This window comes from Vigna umbellata, chromosome 3 (assembly GCF_029865625.1).
Source record: "Vigna umbellata cultivar VRB3 chromosome 3, Vumbellata_1.0, whole genome shotgun sequence".
Taxonomy (NCBI): domain Eukaryota; kingdom Viridiplantae; phylum Streptophyta; class Magnoliopsida; order Fabales; family Fabaceae; genus Vigna; species Vigna umbellata.
This window is the reverse complement of record NC_142167.1, coordinates 18,195,726-18,217,859: the sequence shown is the minus strand read 5'-3', so window position 1 is coordinate 18,217,859 and position 22,134 is coordinate 18,195,726. Positions and strand designations below refer to the sequence as shown.

Below are 22,134 nucleotides of genomic sequence, written 5' to 3'. Positions count from 1 at the left end.
AATTATTTCAGCCTCAAATCCCTCAAATATCCATCCACTTACCCTCCCCCAATTCCTCTCCCTTGAGTGAACACACCCTTACGATTTGCAGAATTTCAATTTCCCTTCGCTTTGCTACCCTGCACGCTTAGGTTATCGTCATTTCTCCATTGTTCCCTTTCCGTCACTCATCAAGGTAGAAGAGTCGTACTCTGATTGCCATGATATCTTTGTGGGAAACTAATTGGAGAGATTGAATGAGTTCTGCTGTGCCTATATCATGTGTTGCTATGTGATGTACCTGTGTTCATTAGTTATGATCCCTGTTCCTTATAACTTATGATGCTGTGTTACAGCTGATGCATGAATTTTTCTTTTTTAACATTGAATTGATTATCCTATATTTTGACTGTACTAAAACTTTTTGCAGGTGATGTTTTTTTTATGGATTTTTAGCAAAGGTCAGCATGTAAAACTCCTGTAACTGTCAGAGGATAGTGTCCCGCTTGTGTTTCTGCAGCGAGTAATGCTTTTATGCCCCGTGATTTGGTGAATGGATAAAGTGTTGTGTGGGCCTTGAAGTTACAATACTCTTCAACCTACAGAATAACCTTTCTTCATCCCTTCATAGAAAATTGTTTTCCAGATACACAAGATGATTCAACATCAAATTGTGCAGTCCCCTGCTAGGTTAGGGCTCGCAAACCCTAACTCTCCTTCAATTCCGAACCCTACCCCTCCAAAGCTCCCTCCAACACAGACCCAGCAACCCCAAGACCGCAACTCTTCAACCCCTTCTTCTGCTCTTCTTTCACTCCTCCCACCCCTTCCCAGAGCCCAAGCACTTCTTCTCCAAATGGCTTCCTTAACTTCCAAAATCTTTGAAGTTTCCCCTAACCGGTCTCTTTGGGTCACTGCCTTCCGTGGATCCCTTCCAACTTTCCTCTCGTTTAATTCATCTACCCCTCTTGACTCTTCTCCGTCTACTGTGAAAGAAATAATTTCCCTCTTTAATGTTCTCCAAACCCAAATATTCGAAGCTGTTGCGGAACTCCAAGAGATTCTTGACCTCCAAGATGCCAAGCAGAAGATGGACCGTGAAATTCGTTCCCAAGATTCAATGCTACTAGCATTTTCTAACAAACTCAAAGATGCTGAGTGCTGCCTAGACATACTTGTCGATGATTACTCTGATTATCGCCGCTCCAAGCGATCGAAATCTGGAGATGATGATTCCATGACTTCATCAACTGTCTCTTCTCAGTTGAAGCTGTCAGATATATTATCGTATGCCCACAAGATAAGCTACACCACCTTTGCACCACCGGAATTTGGAGCCGGCCAAGCTCCTCTTCGTGGAGCATTGCCACCTGCACCGCAAGAAGAGCAAATGAGAGCTTCTCAGTTGTATAATTTTGCCGACCTTGATGTTGGATTGCCTAAAGAAGTCGAATCCAAGGAGAAAATTGTTGAAGCTATTGTTGAGCCTCCATCACAGATGGATACTAATGCAGTTCCAAATTTGTCCACGTTTCAAGGAATGCTGCCTCCAGTGCCACCTGGTTGGAAGCCGGGAATGCCTGTCCAGTTGCCTATTTATTTGCCACTGCCCCCGCCTGGGTGGAAACCAGGAGATCCTGTGCCATTGCCTCCTATGGACTCGCTTCAAATACCGAGATTTGCAGAGCAACAAATGCAACCTCACATTCCTCAGCCCAAACAACCAGAAGTTATTCAAGTGCAGCCAGTTAATTTGGACCTTGGAGGAAGTGACACTAGTGACTATAGTAGTGATGATGCCAGCTCTTATGATGAAGATTGACAAGTTTGTTAAACTGCTCAATCTCCAATTGATAACTGTACAGGTGAGAGATTTTGAGCTTGACTGTTGTATCACTCCCATATGTTATATGTATGTTCTGTCAGTTGTTTCTCAAGAATTTGGTTTTAACATGATGTTTTCAGGATTGACAGGTCGAGAATTAATAAGAACTTTTCATCGCCTTGTTGTTCCTTTTGGTATTTCTGTGTAATTAATATAATCCTCTGCTGAATGCTTAGTGTTTCTGCTTTAGGCTCTAGAGAGCACAAACCATGTCAGTTCTTTGTAACCACGAATATTTCAATAAGCACTGCACCTATATCTTTGCCTATAAAAAAAAAAGCACTGCACGTATACGGTAATGTAAGCTGCTATATAGTACTATGAAAAAGAATATACATTTTATATCAGCCTACTATCTTGTTTTATTAATTTACTTTTTTACCACGACAAATGGATTGCTCATTAAGACATTTTTGTACTAAATTGTGATGAGGCACCGTGTGAACATCTTTTTGTGTAATAAAAATACTTTCTCTATGAAAAGTAACTACTTTGATAAATAAAGCAAATCCTATCTCTAGAATTTGCCACCTTTTACTTGCTCATTCCTCAGTTAACCATTCCTCCTTCATCTATACTAGTCATAAAATTGTATTGAGTTGTAAGTAGTAACCATTTCTCTCTTGTGGATACTTTCATCATCATAGATACTCACCAGTGATTTCAAAACCACCTTTTTCACTCTTCCACCCTCTGAGAATGCAGCACTCAATGAAATTTTTCTACTCACCCATTTTCACACCCTTTATTAGCACTCAGTTCTCACATTTAAAAATACTCATTAACTTTCTCATCGCTTTCTTATTTTTGGTCCTAGGGTTTGATGATTTTGATTGTGTCTTCTGATTTGTGGAGTATTTTAGTTCTCGTTGATTTTGATGTTCTTCCTTATTGGTATGGAAGGAGTGATAGATGTTAAAAGATACTACGCAATGCTTTTACCTTTAGTTTGTTGTGGATATATTTTGTAGAGGCTTAATCTGTGATTGTTACAGGCTGATATGTTTGATGCTTAATTATAAGTGCCATGTTCATTTAGAAGTGAGTTTGCAGTCACACCTATGAGTGGGAGACGTAACTAGAACAAGCCTTGACACACTCTCACAAACAATGAACAATAGATAATGGCTGAATAAGTCTCCTTTTATTGAAAGAAATAACTGAATCAAAGAAAACAAACAATAACTGGGAGCATAACCTCCTGCAGTCACCTGAGAGCATAACCTCTCTTACAAAACTCACAAATCAAAAGCATGTCCTAAACCATAGCGTCAATGAATTATTTATAATTATTATTTTCCTAGGATATACTTCTAATTACTGTAATTAACTTATACTGAATAATTCCCTAGGATAATGCTCTAATTACCGTAATTAACAATATTTCCTGGAATACTGTTCTAATTACCGTAATTAACAATATTTCCCTAGGATACTGCTATAATTACCGTAATTAACAATATTTCCCTAGGATATGACTTTATTTACTACAATTACTAAATATTTCCTGTCCATCCTAACCGCTGCGGCAGTTAGGATGCCTTGCTGCTTCCAATCGTTCGGCCTGGTCGCTCCCCCTTGTCTACCGTTCGGTCCCCTTCTCTCTCTCTCCTGTACCTCTTCTCTCATATACTTTCCAGCCCCTAACATTACCGATCGCCTGATGATCAACCTTGTCCTCAAGGTTGAAATCTGGATATTGGTCTCTAATGGTCAGGGCATCTTCCCACGTTGCTCCATCCGGCCCCCCTCTTGCCATTCTATTAACACCTGTTGCACCTCGTCCTCCCCTTACTGTACCTGTCTTCTATCCAAAATTTTGATCGGCCAGAAAGACGGTCCCTCCACCTGCAAATCTATTGGCAATTCCTTCTCCACACTTCTTTCCCCCACTGCCTTCTTCAATTGGGATACATGGAAAACTGGATGTATCCGTGCGGTATCTGGTAGTTGTAGCTTAAAAGCCACTTCTCAGATCTTCTGTGTGACTTGGAAAGGTCCAAAGTACCGAGCGGCTAACTTAGGATGCAGTCTGGACGGCATCGAGGTCTGCCTGTGTGGTCTGATCTTCAAGTACACCCAATCTCCCACCTCCACATTTGCTGGTCTCCTTGCTTTATCGGCCTGCTTCACCATCATTTCCTGAGCCCTGGCTAAATGAAATTTCAGCTGTTTTAGCGCTTCGTCCCTTGTTTGCAACTCCTGGCCGACGACTTCCACTAAGGTCTCCCTTGGTATAAACCTGTGCAAAGAAGGGGGAGATCTCCCATACACTGTTTCAAACGGAGTACACCCCGCCGCTTCTTGGTAGCTAGTACTGTACCAATACTCAGCCCATAGTAATACTGAACTCCATCCCTTTGGTTGTTTTGAGCAAAAACATCTCAGGTAACCCTCCAATACCCTGTTCAACACCTCGGTCTGCCCATCTGATTCAGGATGATAAGCTGTGCTCATCTTCCAGAAGATACTTAAAAACAATGGATCCCTGTCACTAACGATAGATATTGGTACCCCATGCAGTCGAACAATCTCCTTAATAAACACTTCAGCTATGGTGCGGGCGGAATAAGGATGTTTTAGGGGTACAAAATGTCCATATTTGCTGAGACGGTCTACCACTACCAATACTGCATCATACCCGTGGGATTTAGGCAACTTCACTATAAAATCCATACTTATTTCCTCCCAAATGGCGTTGGGTATGGGAAAAGGCTGCAGCAACCCCTGTGGAGAGGATGACAGATATTTCTGTTGTTGGCATACCAGGTAGCTCGCAACAAATTCAGTCACTGCTTTCTTCATTCCTATCCAATAAAGTGATTGCGCCACCTTACGATAAGTCTGATAAACCCCTGAATGCCCTCCTGTCTGAGTCATGTGAAACTCTGCGATCAGCTTAGGTACCCAGGCCGATTGAGCTGAAATCACAAGTCTTCCTTTATAGTGCAATCGGTCATGCTCCAAAGTAAAAGATGGATGCGAGTTAGCGTCCTTTTTCAGGTCTTCTATTACCTTCTTTAATTACCGTAATTAACAATATTTCCTGGAATACTGTTCTAATTACTGTAATTAACAATATTTCCCTAGGATACTGCTCTAATTATCGTAATTAACAATATTTCCCTAGGATATGACTTTATTTACTATAATTACTAAATATTTCCCGCCCATCCTAACTGTTGCGGCAGTTAGGATGCCTCGCTGCTTCCAATCGTTCGGCCTGGGCGCTCTCCTCGTCTACCGTTGGTCGTTCTCCCTCGTCTACCGTTCGGCCAACTCGCTCCCCCTCGTCTACTGTTTGGCCAACTCGCTCCCCGCCTTCTACCGTTCAGCCTGGTTGCTCCCCCTCATCTACCGTTCGGCCAACTAGCTCCCCGCCTTCTACTGTTCGGCTTGGTCGCTCCCCCTCATCTACCGTTTGGCCTGGTTGCTCCCCTTGTCTACCGTTCGGTCCCCTTCTCTCTCTCCTATACCTCCTTCTCTCATATACTTTCCAACCCCTAACAACACCATTAAGAATTAATGTATTGTAGAGCGAGTCTCAGTATCAATTATTTAGGATATTGTTTTTCCTTGCACATCGGTCTAATTTGCAGCATTTTTTGTTTGAATGATGTTTACCAAACACTGCTCAATTAGGACATTCTTCATATTATTGTTGAGACACTGCCATTGAAATTGAAGTTAACCAAGCATTCCCTTTTTGTCTTGCTCTACTAGTGCTAAGTGGTGGTGACTTAACGTGCTAGTTGCTTTATTCACAAGTCTTTTATGGTTGAGATTTAAAGTTTATCAGTCTTTGACGTTTATTATGTTTTGGCTCTATTCTTTTGCGGGGAAGGCTGGAACTATATTCAAGTTAAATAATATCCCACTTAACATGCTAGTTGCTAAGTATTGTTTTGCTTATCTCTAATGATTTGAAGAAATCTTAAAAGGAAACTAGCGTACAAAGCAACACGATGTTGATTTATAATGTCTGTGTTTCTGTCTTTGTAGTACAGAATGGAAAATATCTGTCATCACTTTTGATTTAAATAACCTTAAAATTTCCTCTTCTCCTGATGCCTTCTTGATTGAGTGGCTGTTTACAATTATTTGCAGAATACTATTTCTGCATTGAGTTTTTTTTAATAATAGTGTTGGTGATCTTACATCAACCAAAGATATGGTCAAATTATAATACATAAGGGGGTATAAAAGTCACTTTGCAATCCAATTTTCTAATATTGAGTTAGATTTTAAATTCACTTTCTGAGATGATATCAAAACTTGTCCTAATAATAAGGTTTGTTGGGCATAGCATGTCACTAATATCTACTCCTGTGCTTGAGATGCCTGATCCTTAGTGTAAAGTGTGTTGGAGATCTCACATTTGACTATATATATATATATATATATATATTATATGACCAAATTATAATACAAAAGTAGAGAGAAACTCTAACAAAAGAACTCAAACAGCTCAAAGAATAAGGTGAAGAAACTTTGAATATCTGAAGTTACCTCTTTATTGAAAAGAAAAGCAAGCTTCTCGTTTCACTTTAGACATTTAGTCAAGAAAATACGGTTAATATGTCCAAAACTCCATTGAAAAGAAAAACATGTAAAGTACATACATACTCAAGTAAGCTTCTCTTTTCACACTAGACATTTAGTCAAGTAAATACGGTTAATATGTCCAAAACTCTCCCAATTCTAAAATATATGGCCTGTTTTTATAGGTATTACATCAACCTTTTAAAAAGCTCTCAGCTACCCTGTGTACAAACAATTAGAAGCTTCACCCTTTCCTCAGTTACCCTTTCCTTTTTCTATAATAAACCTGCGGAGGTTTTCTTCTTTGGGATAACCGGAAATCATTCCCGGGGCACCTATATCATTCCCAACAGCGAATGAATATGATACATGGATTGAGATTTTAATTAATTAGTGTACTCTACAGTGTAAGACAAAGGAAGAGACATGCCTGTATACTTGTTTTTGTCAGTGTCTCTTTTTATTTGATAGAATAGCCTCCATCTCCTTGGTAGAGATCTATACCATCCTTCATCTCTTTTTATATTAGGGTAGATGAGAAGCGATGGTTGATGGACAAATTTGTAAGCACCAAAATATGATGTCACAAACTTGTTTCACAATCGGCAAGTATGACCGAATCGTTTCAAGTAATAAACTTGGTAAGACCAAGTATCGTTCTCCCAAAGGACTCACGGCCTAGTTTAGTTATGTGATTTGTTGATTAGCTAAGACTTAAGAACGAAATATTTGGGTTTAAAATGCAAGACAGAAAATAAACATGTATGCATGGGTTTTGATCAATGGCAAAGACAAAAGATAAACACTTTCAATGGAATATATGAATGAATATGTTGTTGGGGGTCAATTTCATCTCATCCACTCTCATATATTTTAGGAATTCAACATTCAAATCATCATTGTTAATGCCACTCTCTAATGTACCATTCTAGATGGCTTCTCCCTAATCAAATAGTTCATACAATTCCTAGCATTCCTAATGATTAGTTCATGAGTGCAGGAGCTTAAAGGCAACCAATATAATATTGTCAGTATAATATTGGGAGAAATTCCCCGGATCTAGATTTCCCCGTACGTGTCCGTATCAACAAAACCAATAATCATGCATTAGAATGAGTTAAACAATGCAAGCATTGAGCAAAGAGGAAAAACCCTAACTAATGATGAAAGAAAGCATATGTCTTAATTCAAAGATGTACTCAACAAATCCATATATGAGAGCTTCAAGAGATTACTTTGATTCCCCAACAAACATACAAGGTTTAGTTCACCATATTCATGGTGAACCTAGATGAATAACAATGAAAGTATGAAAGAATAAACCCAATAAAGTGGAAGAGGTAGCCTGAGCATCCAAGATCCTCCTTCAAAGGGGTGAAAGAGAGAGTGTTTGCCTCGTTTCTGCCAAAGATCCCTAACTAAAGGACGTGCAAGCCCTTATATACTAATCTAGAGTTACAAAAGATTACAAAAGCCCAAGCCCAAAAAGTGCCGCTCAGCGCCATTTACCGCTCAGCGGTGGTTACGCGTCTTCTTTCTTCCCCTCAGCGGCCATTTGCCCCTCAGCGGTTCCAACGCCACCTCTTGAGTGCCGCTCAGCGGTAGTTTGCCGCTGAGCGGTGCCTTCGACTTCTCTTTTTGCACTCTTTCTTGTCTTTTCTAATGTCCTCTCTCTCATTCTTCACTTCTTTCACCAAATTCACCTCAAAACCTGCACAAAAACACTCAAATCAAGCATAAACCTGTCCAGCTCTCTTATTTCTGAAAATATAAACAAAATGCATGATTTCAAGCTAGTTTCTAAGTCTAAAGGTTGCTTTTAGTATCACTTTTAAGCATGAAAATAACAGTTTTTCAACTGTTATCAATGGTAAATATTTTTTAAAGGCTAATTTAATTTAATAATCGTAAATGAAAAAGTGTACATGTTCAGATGTCTTGGTATATTGTTGTGTGGCCATATTTAGTTATTTTCATCCTTTGTTAAGTAATGAGAAAATATATGAATCCATGAGATGTTGCAGTGGATCGATCTGAGCGATAATATAAATGTCAAAACAACAACCTGTTAGGGGCAGCATCTTCCTGTACCTCCATATTTTTTTTTCCAGCACACCTATATAAACGAATTCCATTTTGCCCTTTTTGGATTGTGCAATCTGGAAGTCATTTATTTCCTTTAAAACAACTTTCAGATCACACAATTTGCAAGCCAAAAATGACTTCTAATTGTGCAATCCGGAAGTCAAATGACTTTTGAATTATGCAATTCGGAAGCTTTTGTTTTTTCTTAACCATTTTTTACTTTTGGATTGTGCAATCCTGATAAAGAGTGTAACGGCAAGTTTCTTTTATATGGGGTGCACGAATAAACACATGGAGGTGTAGGGTGAAACTACCCTGTTAACTAGTACTTCTAACCAAATCAAGTTCAGATTTCAGATCCTTGAGCAACATATTGCTTTTATGTCCTGGACTTTTGTTTTCCTTTAGGCAGGACCAGCACAACTACCCGGTGGCAGTGACAGTTTCACGTATGAAAAAACATGCCCTATTTGTTCTGCAATGAATGTTCTCTCAAGCACTAGCTAGCGAATGCAAACCCAATTTCTTTGATCCTAAGGTCCCTGCCCCGTATAATAACGCTAGCTAGCCAATGCAAACTCCAACCCAAACGCTATTCTAAGATTCTATACCTTTCATCAAAATCATGTGTGATACATGTATTATGTGTGTATATACGTATGCCTATGTATTATGTTTGTGTACTAGTATCTGCCTACTATGTATGTGAGGGAGAAACGTGTCTATCATGGATGTTAGGTGAGGGCATACTCGTGGGTTGGGAGGGTGAAAGCTGAGAAAATCCAGTTCAGACTGAGATCTAAATGATGATCCTGGTGGGATCGTCTTTCGTGGTGATTGTCTTATTGGTACGGAAATGAGAGGAAAAGGGGATAAGGCTTGTAGGGAAAGAATGCCTTGTAATTTTGTGTTACAATAGTATGGTCCTTCACAAAAACCCACAGTAACTCTAACTGTCCAATTCCTTGTGGTAATTTCTACAAGACTACAAACAGTTTGTATCAGTTGCTTACCTCCTCCACTTCTCTCCCTCGTAAAACTACCCTTTTTTGTTGCTAAAATCAAGGTGAAGCTTGATTTCAGATTGTGGATTCCTCTGTATTTATGAAATAAAGCAGTTATATGTCTAGGGCATAGTGATAAGGTCGCACTGCGGGCAGTTGGTTTTGTTTTCCATCTTAATTTCCATGCTGACATGCTTATATTTTTTTTTTTCTGGTATCTCTTGATTTCCATGCTGACATTCTTGTATTTGTTTTTTGTTTTCAGGTATCTCATTGATCATGGATCAGATATATCTTGAAAATGTATGGGTAGTTCTTTAATTTCAATTCTATGCCCCCATGTTTGTATTAAATCTGTTGTGTAAGACAATGATTAAATTTTATTTTTTCTGGTGGGTACACTGGAATGTGCTTTGCAGTCTTGTTGAGGGAATTGAGAAGGTATTTAGTGAGAAATTTTAGGAAATTGGTTTCAAGTCTATTTAAGAGAATATAGGAGAATATTTAAAGAGTTTTTGGATAATTAGAATTCAGAAGCAGAGTTAAGGATTTTTATGATGCATTTTGTGTAATCAAATCCTTGGAGGTTGGCATTGTATGATTTGGATTTCAACCTTATGTTACATATGCATTTCAAACGATGGAACCTCATTTATGAAATTCGAAGAAAAAGTTGCACAGCAGAAAATTTCATTTATGCTCATTCTTTAACTTTTACTTAAAGTTTATCAAGAGCAGTTCAACATTAAAATTTAGGATAAATAGTCAGTTTTGTCATTGTGACGTGCTATCAATTCTGTCTTTGCATGTACACAAACTATACCATCGCTTGGGAATGAAAAATAGTACTCTCGTATATGTGGGTTACTTACAGTAATTTAATTAACATGGCTAAGTAAAAGTTGACTTGTTATTTAACTTTTTTTAAGACTCAGGATATAACGTTATGTTATTTTTAATTTAGTTTTCTATTTCAATTTATTGTTATTAATTTCTAATTTAGTGATATGCTATATATAGATTACCAGCAAAAAATTACTATCTCTCTTTTTGCTTACATTTCTTATTTTTCACGTTTTCCATCTCTATCTTGTACAATTTGTAATTGTAATTCATCTTTACTTTCGTTTTCATCATTTGCACGAGCTTCATGGTATAAAATTTAATTATGTAGACTAAAATGCAAGTAATAGAATAAGATTTTAAATTTTATGAGTTGTAAAAGTAGTTTTTAAACTTTTTATACATGTTATATTTGAGTAAAAGATTTGACTTGAAACTTTATTGAATCTTGTTAGCAATGTCTTGCATTTAATCAAGCAAACAAAACATGCTACTATGAGATTTGGTATAGTTCTTTCAAATGTTTTATTTGAACAAAATGCATGATACATTTGTAGAACTAACAAAATCACTTCGTTTTCACATTTTTATTTTATCAAATTAATCAAGACAATACAGCGAAGAAGATCTATCTAGTCAATAAGCCATCATGTTTCCATACTTATACTTTTACTTATTTACGTTCTTAACATGAGCATACGTTTAATTTGAAATATACTTTTATTCTAACATGATATTAAAAAACAGATTTTATAACATGCATTTAATTTTGTGTTTTTAATTTTTAAATGAAGAATTTTGTACGTATTTTTTGAATGCAGCGGCTAAAAACATTTAATTTTAATTTGACATTTAAAAGCATAATTTATAGTTAACATTTTATTTTTATTTTTAGTTTTTTTAACATATTCACAATTTTAAAAATATTTAAATACATTGAATTCGAGTTATGTATTTAAAAAAAAGGTTTGGATGAGACTGTTGAAATTTAGTGTTTTTTTTTTCATTTAAATAAACAATGTCAATTACCACCAAATGCAAAAAAATGTTTAAATATGAAATAATTGTAAATAATTCAAAAATTCTGCATCACTGATTTTTTTTAGTTATTATTGGTTCATATTATTTTTCAATGAAAGTTGGTCAAGTTTTTTAAATTTATATTTACAAAAAAATTTCTTGAACTGTGATTGTTTTAAGTTGACATCAATTAAGGTTATTTTTATGATGTTGATGATTAAGCGATTTTTTTTCTCAACTTTTTGATGAATATATGTTGAAAATTCCGCAGATTATAATAGTAAGAAACAATCCATGATTAAAATTTTTCAAGTTAACATTAGAAAAAAAAATCCTGCCAAACTATTGATAAATAATAAAATATGTGTCAACAATAAAAAATATCATCATATACATCCACATAAAAATAGTCACAATAGATGTCAATAGAAAAAAAAATCTAATTCACATATAAAAAAAAGTCTTATCAATATTGGTGGAAAAAATTCTAACCAATGGAAGAAGAAATATCAATAGTTTATAACAAAATAAAAAAAAATCATTCAAACAATTTAAATCACAAGGTAACTTCTATTAACATCTACAAAACAATCATAGTTGACAAATTAAAAAGTAGTCATATCAACAATGTTTTAGTCTCAATTAAGCTAATAATATCCCAACCAAAATCGAGTCAAAGAAATATATGAAGAGAAAATCATCAATATGCAAATATGAAGAATATTCTTACTTTATAAGGGAAATTTAAAATTATTTAATTTTAAATAATTCAGATATTTTAATGAAATTCTATCCAAACAACATATCTTGTAATAAAAAATTTAAATTTTCTATAAAGTTTAATTACATTCTTAAAACTTTTTATCCACACACTATAAAGATATTTCAAAATGTTACTAAACTTAAAAAAAAACAATAACATTTGATCAAACGAAAAATTAACATAGTAAATGAAGTGAAATGGAGAATCTTTTAAGACCAATACAATGGTTTTTCAGTGGATATGGAGACTAATTTTTTTTTTGTAGATATTTTGTTTGAGGCTTCAAAAATAATTTGGTGAATGTAAAGTTGAATCGAGTTGAATTGAAGATTTTTTGACAGTATTTTATGGACTTTTGAGAAATAAAAGATTGAAATAGTAATAAAATTTATTTATTTTTTAAATAATTTCAAGGACAAACTGAATATCCATTTATGAAAAACCTTACTAATAAATGAATTAGATGATGGGCAGTGCTTTGTTGTGATTATGGTTAGGAGGAGAGAAATGAATGCTGGGTAGTTTGATTCCTTTTCTAATTCGTGAGTTTGTAAAATGATGCGAGAAAGGAAGGAAAATAAATAAAGTTGTGTAAGATAATGATTTTCCCTTTTTTACTACTCACTACTATTCGCCTCTAGGTTATCCCTATCAAACATATTAGAACTACTTGAAGATATATCGAATACTAGTCGACACTAAGACATTGAAGACTCTTGAAATATATATCGACAATAGAGAAAAAAATGCTAGAGTAAGTGATCAAATTGTAGAGACTCTTTGTCTCTCACCTCTTCAATCCTAACTATCAAATCTCCACAAATCTAACGTCAAAGGTCATAACTTTTTACTTTCCAAAAATGTCCCATTAACTTCGGCATCCTTAATAACTACAAACTCAAGTCTTTTTATCATTATGCTTCTTGAGGCTAGGGGACTACTATACTTATAGGACGACAACAACCAAAGGATCATAACGACACTATAAAGATTTTAACATATAACATATAAAGCTTAGGGAACTGATGTAGTACATTTTTTCGACTACACCTTAGCCACCTAGAAAGAGATGTACTTGGCCTACATGTATGCAGACTTGGATGATAACATATTTGCAAAGACAACGTCTAGGTGACCAGATCATTAATAGAAGTCAAAGCTAATTAATTAAAGAACATATCTAAAGTATAATTATCACGATGATAAAAGTTAATTAAGGTAATTAAGCTTATGAACTAAGATTCATTCAAGGGATAACCCATAATCATAATATAAAAAACACAATACTCGTGATAAATTAATTACATTTATTATTGAAAGTCAAAGTGTCTTCTACAAACACAATCTCTTTTCATATGAGAGAGCACAATATTTACAAAATTATCGACTTTTTTAAAGTTTAAAGGTAAAAGTATAAGAAAATAAGAGTTTTTAAATATCTTTACAACATATAATGTTATAGCAATACAATTAACTTTTATAGTATTTTAATGTTTTAAAACAATTCAATTCATAATTAAGTATTTTAATCTAATCTAAAGTGACAACATTGATCCAGTGACAACTAACAATAAGCATATATGACCACAACAAAGGTTACATTACTTCTTTTTAAATTTGTGAGAAAAATAATTGATAGTTAACGTGATTAGAGAACCCTGATCCAATATGACAAAAGTATTAATAAATTTTAACTTAGTCTTAAAGGAATAAACACCTAAAATATACTAATTAAAGAGTTTAAAATTTTTGAAAAAATAATAAAAGATTAATTAATGACTTGTCGAAATTTAAATAAAAATGTTAAGAACACATTTTTATAAGCATATTACTAACATAACCCTATAAGACTAACAAAATAAGAATACATTTTTTAATAGTGTATATAACATTACAATACACAATTTTATATTGTTATGTATACAACAATTATGACTTTTCAACATTTGTATATTGTTATCACATATTTTTGACCTAGAATAAGTTGTAAAATTATTTCATAAACTATATGCAATGGTTTTTTTTCTCTACTAATATTATCAATAACTTAGAGTTATTTAATATTATTTAAAAGTCATCAAAATTTCAAAATTCTTATAAGGGACCATAGTGTAATAAAAAGGGAATAAAGGACTATTGGTAATATTTTCTTAAAAAAATTGCAAGACTGGAAACGAAGCGTTTAGATTTAGAAGAACAGAAGATTCAGCTTCGTCGATCTTGTTTCTTCTATCATCATTCGACATCGCGTTAGGGTTTGCAGATTTTCAATTTCCCTTCGATTCGCTACCCTCCACCCTCAGCATCTCGCAATTCCCTCGTTGTTCCGTTTGGGAGACTCATTAAATCGAGAGATATCGGCTCACAAGGTAAAATATTTCGTTCCTTGTGCTTCAATTTGATTATGGTCCTCGTGTTACATACTCGATTCCTGTTCGGCAGTTTTACGTAATTTGAATAAAATGTTATTTACGCATCATTTAAATGTCTGCTGATGATATCTGTCTGGAAAACTAATTGAAGTGTGAATTATTATCTTTTTGGTGCTTTTAACCTGCATTGTGCGTTATGATATGTATCTTTATTCAATAATTGTGATCCATTTTCCTCATAACTTATGATCCTGCGTTGAAGTTGAGGCATGATTTTGGTACTTTATAATTTTAATTTCAATGAAATTGAATGATATGGTAAATTTGAATAAGAAATCGAACTTTGTTAGATACATTATGAATATGGGCTTGGACCCATCCCTATGTAATGCTTTTGTATGTATATATGTTCCTCAGTTGTGCTAATTGAAATACAAGAGGATTGTATCACGTAAATGTATACCATTTCTCTCTTCAGACTACAACATAAGAAAGACGAGCATGTAAACAAAGGAAAAAAATGGAGGCTGAGGCGCAAATCTCTCACGATTCAAATACTCAATTTCAGCCAGAGCCTGTTGTCTCAGTTCAAAAAGGGGATCCTGGTGTTTCCTCATCTGTGGCAAATGCTGTTATCCCTCAGCAGCCAGGTCTGTTCTGTGCATCATTCCTATTTTTAATTTACTGAGCAGTTGAGTTTGATACGTGTAGTTATTGAGATGGGAAGCTAAAAGATTAATTTGTTTGGTGTCATATATAGCTACAAAAAAACCAACCAGGCAGTGGGCAGCATGGACTCGACAAGAGGAGGAGAGTTTCTTCACTGCATTGCGACAAGTTGGGAAGGTACGTCATCTTTGGCGTTATTATTTAAACTTTACTAGGCTTGTTTCACATGGTATCATAATGATTGCTGATTGAAATATTATTGTTTATAGAATTTTGAGAAAATCACTTCCCGTGTACAAAGTAAAAACAAAGATCAGGTATCCGTTACAACTCCATGTGGCTTCTTATCCCTTTGCATTTTCCCATTCATTATGTTTAGTTTATTGTGAACAATATTGTTTTAATTTTCTCACTCTTCTCTATGTGTGGGGGTTTACTTGCAGGTCAGGCATTATTACTATCAGCTTGTGAGGCGGATGAACAAACTTCTTGGTCCAGGACTATGTTTGGATGCCAAAAACTCTAAAGATACTAATGCTGCAATGCTTCGCTGGTAATAATTTACTTGGAGTGGTTGTTCGTTAAATGGCTTTATATACATGTATGTGCACGTGTGTGTAAGACTAGAATATTTGTCCACCAAGAAGTTATTTCTATTAAATATTTCAAGGGCTTATGATGGAGAATGGTGAAGAACTGGAGTTCAGTTGATTTTATTGTATATATATAGGAAAATAATGGAAAGAACAGGTTGATAATGGGAGCGGAACATGCCCTGGTACTGAAATGTGTCAAGCCTAGACCATAAGGGTAAACACTTTTGGTAGTAGGAAAATATTAAGGGGTGAAATTCTTCACTAACGTGCTTAAAATTACACAACTTCCCTGCTTAAAGACCCTTTTTAATTTGAGATTAGACTGGACTGTTTAATAACTTGGTGAATGATAGTTGATTTTGAGACTGAAATTGTCTGGATCCATTATCTAGTTTTTTACCCTCCTCATAGTGTCTCCTGTAAATATACAAAATTTAAATGATGAGAGATTATTACATTTTTGCGTACCCTTTGTTTTCTTGTGTTCAACTCTTCTCAAGTGACTGAAAGGTATATTAGGAATGTAACCACTAAGACATCCTGTGCTTTGGAAATATGGGAATGTTAAAAAAGTAAATACCTTGAAAGATAACTAGTTGGATTTCTGATTTGAGTTTTACTTTTATATACTAAGTGAAAAGAGTTTTACAGCTCCAATGATGTATTGTCACATCACTTAATACTTGTTAGCTGCATGAGATGTCAAACTTGTTAAATGTTATGGAAGTCTATAAAAATTTGGAATTAACCATAGAAATCAATGAGACTAAGCTTCATGCAAGAGGTATCCCTCTGCTTAATGATAAAATTGTAGAGGCATGTTGGAAAAAGAAATAACGAGGGGAATTAGAGGGCTTTCCACTTTCCCTTTCCTGTTGTTTTCATCCCTTTTTTCTCTCCTAACCTCCTAGCCACCTAACCAATTCCTTATCTTTCCTGTTGTTTTCATCCTTTTTTCCTCTTGGTTCTCTTGCCAACATGTAGTCAGCTGGCTATATTTTGAATCCTCTTGTCAACTTACAATCCCCTCACTGATTCTGTTAGAACGAGTCAATTGCTCCATTGACAGTGCATGCTATAGTTTTATCATATTATTGTAATATCCTGAATAAGAGTAGGGGATATACTACTATTTTTGTGAGAGTTTTCAGCGTTAAATCTTCTCACTTTTACCTGTGACGCAGGTGGTCTTTATTGGAAAAGTATAGCTGCAAAGCCTCAAAGCTTCACCTGAAGCCCCGGAGATTTAAAATATTTTTAGAAGCCTTGGTTAGTGAAAGCTATTTATATTTTTCAGGGAAGTTCTGATTTTTAATATCTTCTGTATGTTCTGGAGCTGATATATATTTTTTGTCTCAAAGGAGCATCAACTATTGAAGGACCGAAAGAAGAATGTAAGGAAGCGACCCCTGCAGGGGGGGAATTGTCTTCCTCCTGTGCCTACCACAGTCTCAAATCAGGGTAGAGCATCAGGAAACGAGGCCCGTGCAGTTAAACTGGTTCTTGTTGATAGTCAAAATATTTTAAAATTGGGACCTTCAAAATCATCAATGAAGCGCAATATAAACGTGGGTGTTAGCCGGAGTAACACTAAGGGAGATTCAAATACCATGAAATCGACAAGGCAACGAAAGAAATCTGGTGATTATTTTTCGGTTCCCTTCAAGATATTTTTTACCTGTTTTCTGTTTTGAATTAGTTTTCCTTCATGACTATTGGATAGTTTATATTTAAAGTCATAAATCATAATTTTACTTCCTTTACAATAAAAAAAATGTTCTCTGTCTCTCTCGGGTATGATTTCAACTGCTGCATATCGAAAATGGGAGAAGGCTGCAATTGCAGGCGTTTCTTTAGTTGCAGATGCTGCGGAGCATTTGGAGCGAGCTGCAACTGTTAGAGAGATTGAACAAGACCAGGAGAATCCAGGTAGCTATCACACTTTTTTTAATCTTATCCTTGCTTCATCAAGGGCTTCCTCAGATCTTCTGTAACTTCACTCTGATTTTAATTCCAGGAGAAAAGTGTTCTGATCCAACTGATTATGTCCTGCCATCTTTACCCTCATGTCCGCAAAATCAATTTGTTGATAACAATGTGAATAGTATGAAACTTAAGCTCCAGTTATTCCCAATCGATGAACCCACTCGAAGAGCATTGGAAGTGGTGAGTATAAAGAAAACCAATGTCCATCTTACTGTAGCAATGTGACAGAGCTTTTGGAAACTATTATATATATATGTTTCTTTTCCTTTTAGGATAAGCATAATCCTCACCTGGAGCTTACACTTAGTACTCGAAAGAAGATATCCTCAATTTTGGAACATCTAAACCGTAAATGGGGTCATTCTAGCATAGCAGTTGGAGAATTAATGCTTTTTCCTTATGGTGTTCAAAGGGAAAATTTGTTTAATTATCAGAGATGGTCCCAGGAATCTACTCTGAGTGCAGCTGATATTTATGCAATGATTGGAAGTCCACCCATATTTCGTTTAAGGTACCTCTTTTATCTTGCCCTCTTGCTTTATTGTCATATTTGAAGTTCATAAGTAGAGACATGTGAGACAGATGATTTGATTGCAATGTTAGCAATATAATTGATAGATAAAAGAAAATGTGAAAATCCATTTGTTATACAAATGAGCTAAATGTTTTGAGGAATCTTTACTTACAATAAATGCTATAAATGGAAAGCCAACTGAGTTACTTCACCTTCTTTATTCAAGACAGTTTTTTTTAAGTATTTATTGAGTGTTTTTAGTCGTTGTGGGATTTTGAGAACATTCATGACAAAAGAAAACAGCATGGAAGGTTCGTGGATCTATTTTATTAAAATGCATGGGATTGACTAAAAATAGGATATTTAGAATATAATTTGAATATATTCAATTCCTAGCTTTTGATTCGTTGGTTGTAATATATAGACAAAATTGTGATCAAATTTTTCACGTGCAAAACTTGACATACTTATAAAAGTGTAAATGTGACTAATGTTTCTAGAAAAAATAAGTCATTTCCTCTTTCTTCACTTTGAGAAACCCATAGCCTATACTTTAGTCAGCTTATGCAACAAAACACAGACTCTCTGACAGGTATTTCAACACCTGATATCCAAAATATAGGATAATGGGACATACTCAGACATATACGTACATCAATTAGAGAAAAAAATATCACCAACATGGCAAATATTTTAAATTGGTTATCACTATTTAATTTTTTACCTTCCCGTGATATGCACCTGACAAGATTACTAAGGCATTTTTTTAGTGTAGTTTGATTCTGCTTCATCCTATGATAATGAACCTAAAAAGAACAGGGACATTAATTTTTTTATTTTGTATTATATTTTATTTGGGTTTTCTAAATGTTTAGAATATCTAGTGAGAAATGCTGGGCATAAGTTGTTTTTTGTAATCGTGTTGAAATCTTACCTGACATTCCTGACACCTTAAGCCGGGTAGTATATATAATATGATAGTATTAAAGAGAGAGAAAATGAGTCGATTTTCAAATTATAATGAATTAATTTTTACCAATCAAAAAATAGTTTAGACTAACTCGGAAAACTGTACAAAAGATGGGATTATGAGATGACGGTGAGAAACATAATATTATGAAAACTAGAAAGGAATAGTTATGAGAAAGAATCGTTTTCAGAACAAAATCACGAGCACAAATTTTTCCATGGCTGAGCATAGGAACACATGGGCAAGAAAATGAATGGTCTATCTAGCTCTCACATGTTTCTACAAATATTATATATTCAAAGGGAATTTTGTATATTTAAAAATAAAGACTATAATATATTTAACTTATTCTTTTAATATTAAAATTCTTAATTTTTTAAAAAGGTTTTTAAAAAATGTTCTTATATGAAGCCAAATAGACAAGGCCAAAGTGCGTCTAAGCCTAAGTTTAGATTGCGCAAACTATACTATAGGATGCAAGTGTTCGTAACCGCAATTCGTACCATTTTCTCCCTAAGAATTAATAGAACCATAATTACTAGTTATTGTAGGTAATTAAATGAACAATTATTTACCAATAAAAATTTTCGTACACCATCATTAATTTCGTCTAAAAAAATTTTACACGCATTTTTCCCTTATAGAAAGTATAATTCAGGTGTTAGGTATCAAAATAGTTGAAAGAATAAAAATAAAGAAAAAAAAAATATCATTGGAGCAAAAATATGAACATCAACATCATATTTATAGTGTCTTGAATGATATTTTACTTTTAGAAGAGACCTAATTACAATCCACTAAGTTTGAAACTATGTTTATGATACTAATATGAATCACACGTTAATATTCATTTAGTATAACTAATTGATCTATGTGATATACTGATTAATACATGCAATATCCAATCTCCTTACATAATATATCATCAAAACCGACAAACATAATTATAAACAAAAAGTTAAAATATCTTAAAAAAATTAATTTATACTTCTCGTTAACTACATAGTATAGGAAAATGGAAAATGGTATGTGGACAACCATTTTTTCACAACAATTTCACAACGCTGCATGTTTTCTATGTATTAGCTAATTAAACTGAGATCTTCAGAACTTTCGTTCCCAATGAAACAGATAAAAGAATATTTTAGGATTTTCCACGGACTTTCATTTCCACGGTTTTTAAAAAATATTTATTTTAAGTCAAATCAATAAATATACAACACGTGACGTTGTCAAAAGTGTTAAAAAATAGTTGTTGGAATATCGCGATCCTAGGAAAATATAGTAGTTAATGTTGTTACTATAATCTCATGCTTTTTACTCAAATAAATTTATGTTACGTTTGAAAACAATAATACGAAGAAAGTTTTATGACTATTTGTTTCAGTAGGGGTGTGGAGGCCAAGATACGAACCTAACAACCTTGCTCTGTTCCTTCTCTGTGCTGCTTTCACTATGTTCTCTTTCTCTCTTTCTTCTCTGATCCTCTGAGTAAGGTGGGCTGGGTACCTGCAAAGGCACTCCGACGCTCAAGTCAACAGGGGTGTTGTTAGAATAAGAAAATCTTTCTTAATTTTCTCTTAGGGGAAAAACGTACCTTTTTTCTCATCTGCTCTGTGTATTTAAAACAGTAAAATAAACCGTTACCTGACAATCCGGTCAGTTATCGAAGTTGACTGTCTAGAAGTTGTAACTGCTAGATCGTGTGTTGATACTGAGTCAATTACTTCCGTGATTCGCGGCGTTGGTTAGCTAACTATGTGTAACGTGTGTAACCGCTTATCTGTAACCGCACTTTATGATATCGCGCCCTGTATGTCGATCGTCCTATGTGTCGACATGACTAGGCGACTTGTCGTGTGTCGTGTGAACGTTACCTGTCGCGACATTACTGTTTATTTGTCGAGGATCGAGTGGTCGACGACACCATGTGGTCGTATGTCATTACAACTGTCGAGCACCTTGTGGTCGACAACACCGTATGGTCCTATAATATCATTAGATTACACTAATCGGTCGTTGAAGGATTGAGCCTCCTATAGTACATGCCCCCCAAGTCCGAGTAAGCGGATGATAGAATTACGAAGGACTTTCGAGTGTTATTGGAGGAAACGAGGTGACGTGGAGAAAACGAAGAGACGTGGAGGAAACAAGGAGGCGTATGTGACAGCTGTGCGCGGCGTTACGAAATTTAGGGTTTTCCCGCTCTCTTAGGGAAATGATGAGACACAAATTAGTAGCCGTTAGATTAAAATGAATCCTACGGCGTCTGACGATTAAACGTTTTGGCTTCTTCAACACGATTCAGAAGAGGGTTATTCACTTTTGCAAAAGAGCAGACACTGAGAGTGTATACTGCGAGCGAGATTGTTTCTTCTTCAGTTTCATTGCCTTCGTTACTACGAGAATCCACCAGGTAACCCTAAAATCTCTTTCGTCTTAGTGTACTTACTGTTGATAATGGAAGGAAGGGGGCAGGATATCGGTGGCGATATGCCGGGGCCGTCATCTACGGCGGAATGTCCCGAGGTTACCACTATACCTCATGGGGAAGAGGCTTTTGTAGACTGACCAGGCGACCATTCTTCCTGCCAAGTCTGGTTTGCGGAGGATCTTGGCTATGGGATGATCTGTGCGGACTACCACCTGATGGCTCTGGAAGTACGGGCGAAGTCGTCTAGAGGCAGTGAGAAGGGCCAATGCGAACTTCTCAATTCGAGAATATCGCTCCTCTGCCCCTTGCAATGTACGACTGGTAAAATATATTAACTTGAGGGAGGGTGCTTCCTGTACCAAGGCTGCACTAACGACATGCTGGGAAGCTGAGATATACAGCTGCAAGTCGGATCCCTCGTCCGGTCGAGCCATAACTGGAGGACTGGTTAGGACGTGTTTGACAGTGTTGA

At 35.3% G+C, this 22,134-nt stretch overlaps 1 protein-coding gene and 1 pseudogene across 2 annotated transcripts; both read left to right on the top strand.

Moving 5' to 3' along the window:
* The first annotated feature begins 63 nt into the window (after positions 1–63).
* On the top strand, positions 64–10,192 carry LOC148201773 (mediator of RNA polymerase II transcription subunit 4 pseudogene; annotated as a pseudogene). The gene is made up of 3 exons (XR_015784863.1): positions 64–175; positions 410–1,844; positions 9,761–10,192. The product of XR_015784863.1 is annotated as a mediator of RNA polymerase II transcription subunit 4 pseudogene (transcript).
* A 4,076-nt stretch (positions 10,193–14,268) lies between these two features.
* Positions 14,269–18,483, top strand: LOC148201772 (TSL-kinase interacting protein 1-like). The gene is made up of 10 exons (XM_088108873.1): positions 14,269–14,490; positions 14,972–15,143; positions 15,254–15,339; positions 15,432–15,479; positions 15,606–15,715; positions 16,943–17,027; positions 17,120–17,395; positions 17,549–17,687; positions 17,776–17,924; positions 18,017–18,483. Exons 2-10 carry the CDS (start codon positions 15,014–15,016, stop codon positions 18,296–18,298), a joined length of 1,305 nt encoding a protein of 434 aa, XP_087964999.1. The 5' UTR covers positions 14,269–14,490; positions 14,972–15,013; the 3' UTR covers positions 18,299–18,483.
* Positions 18,484–22,134: the final 3,651 nt, after the last annotated feature.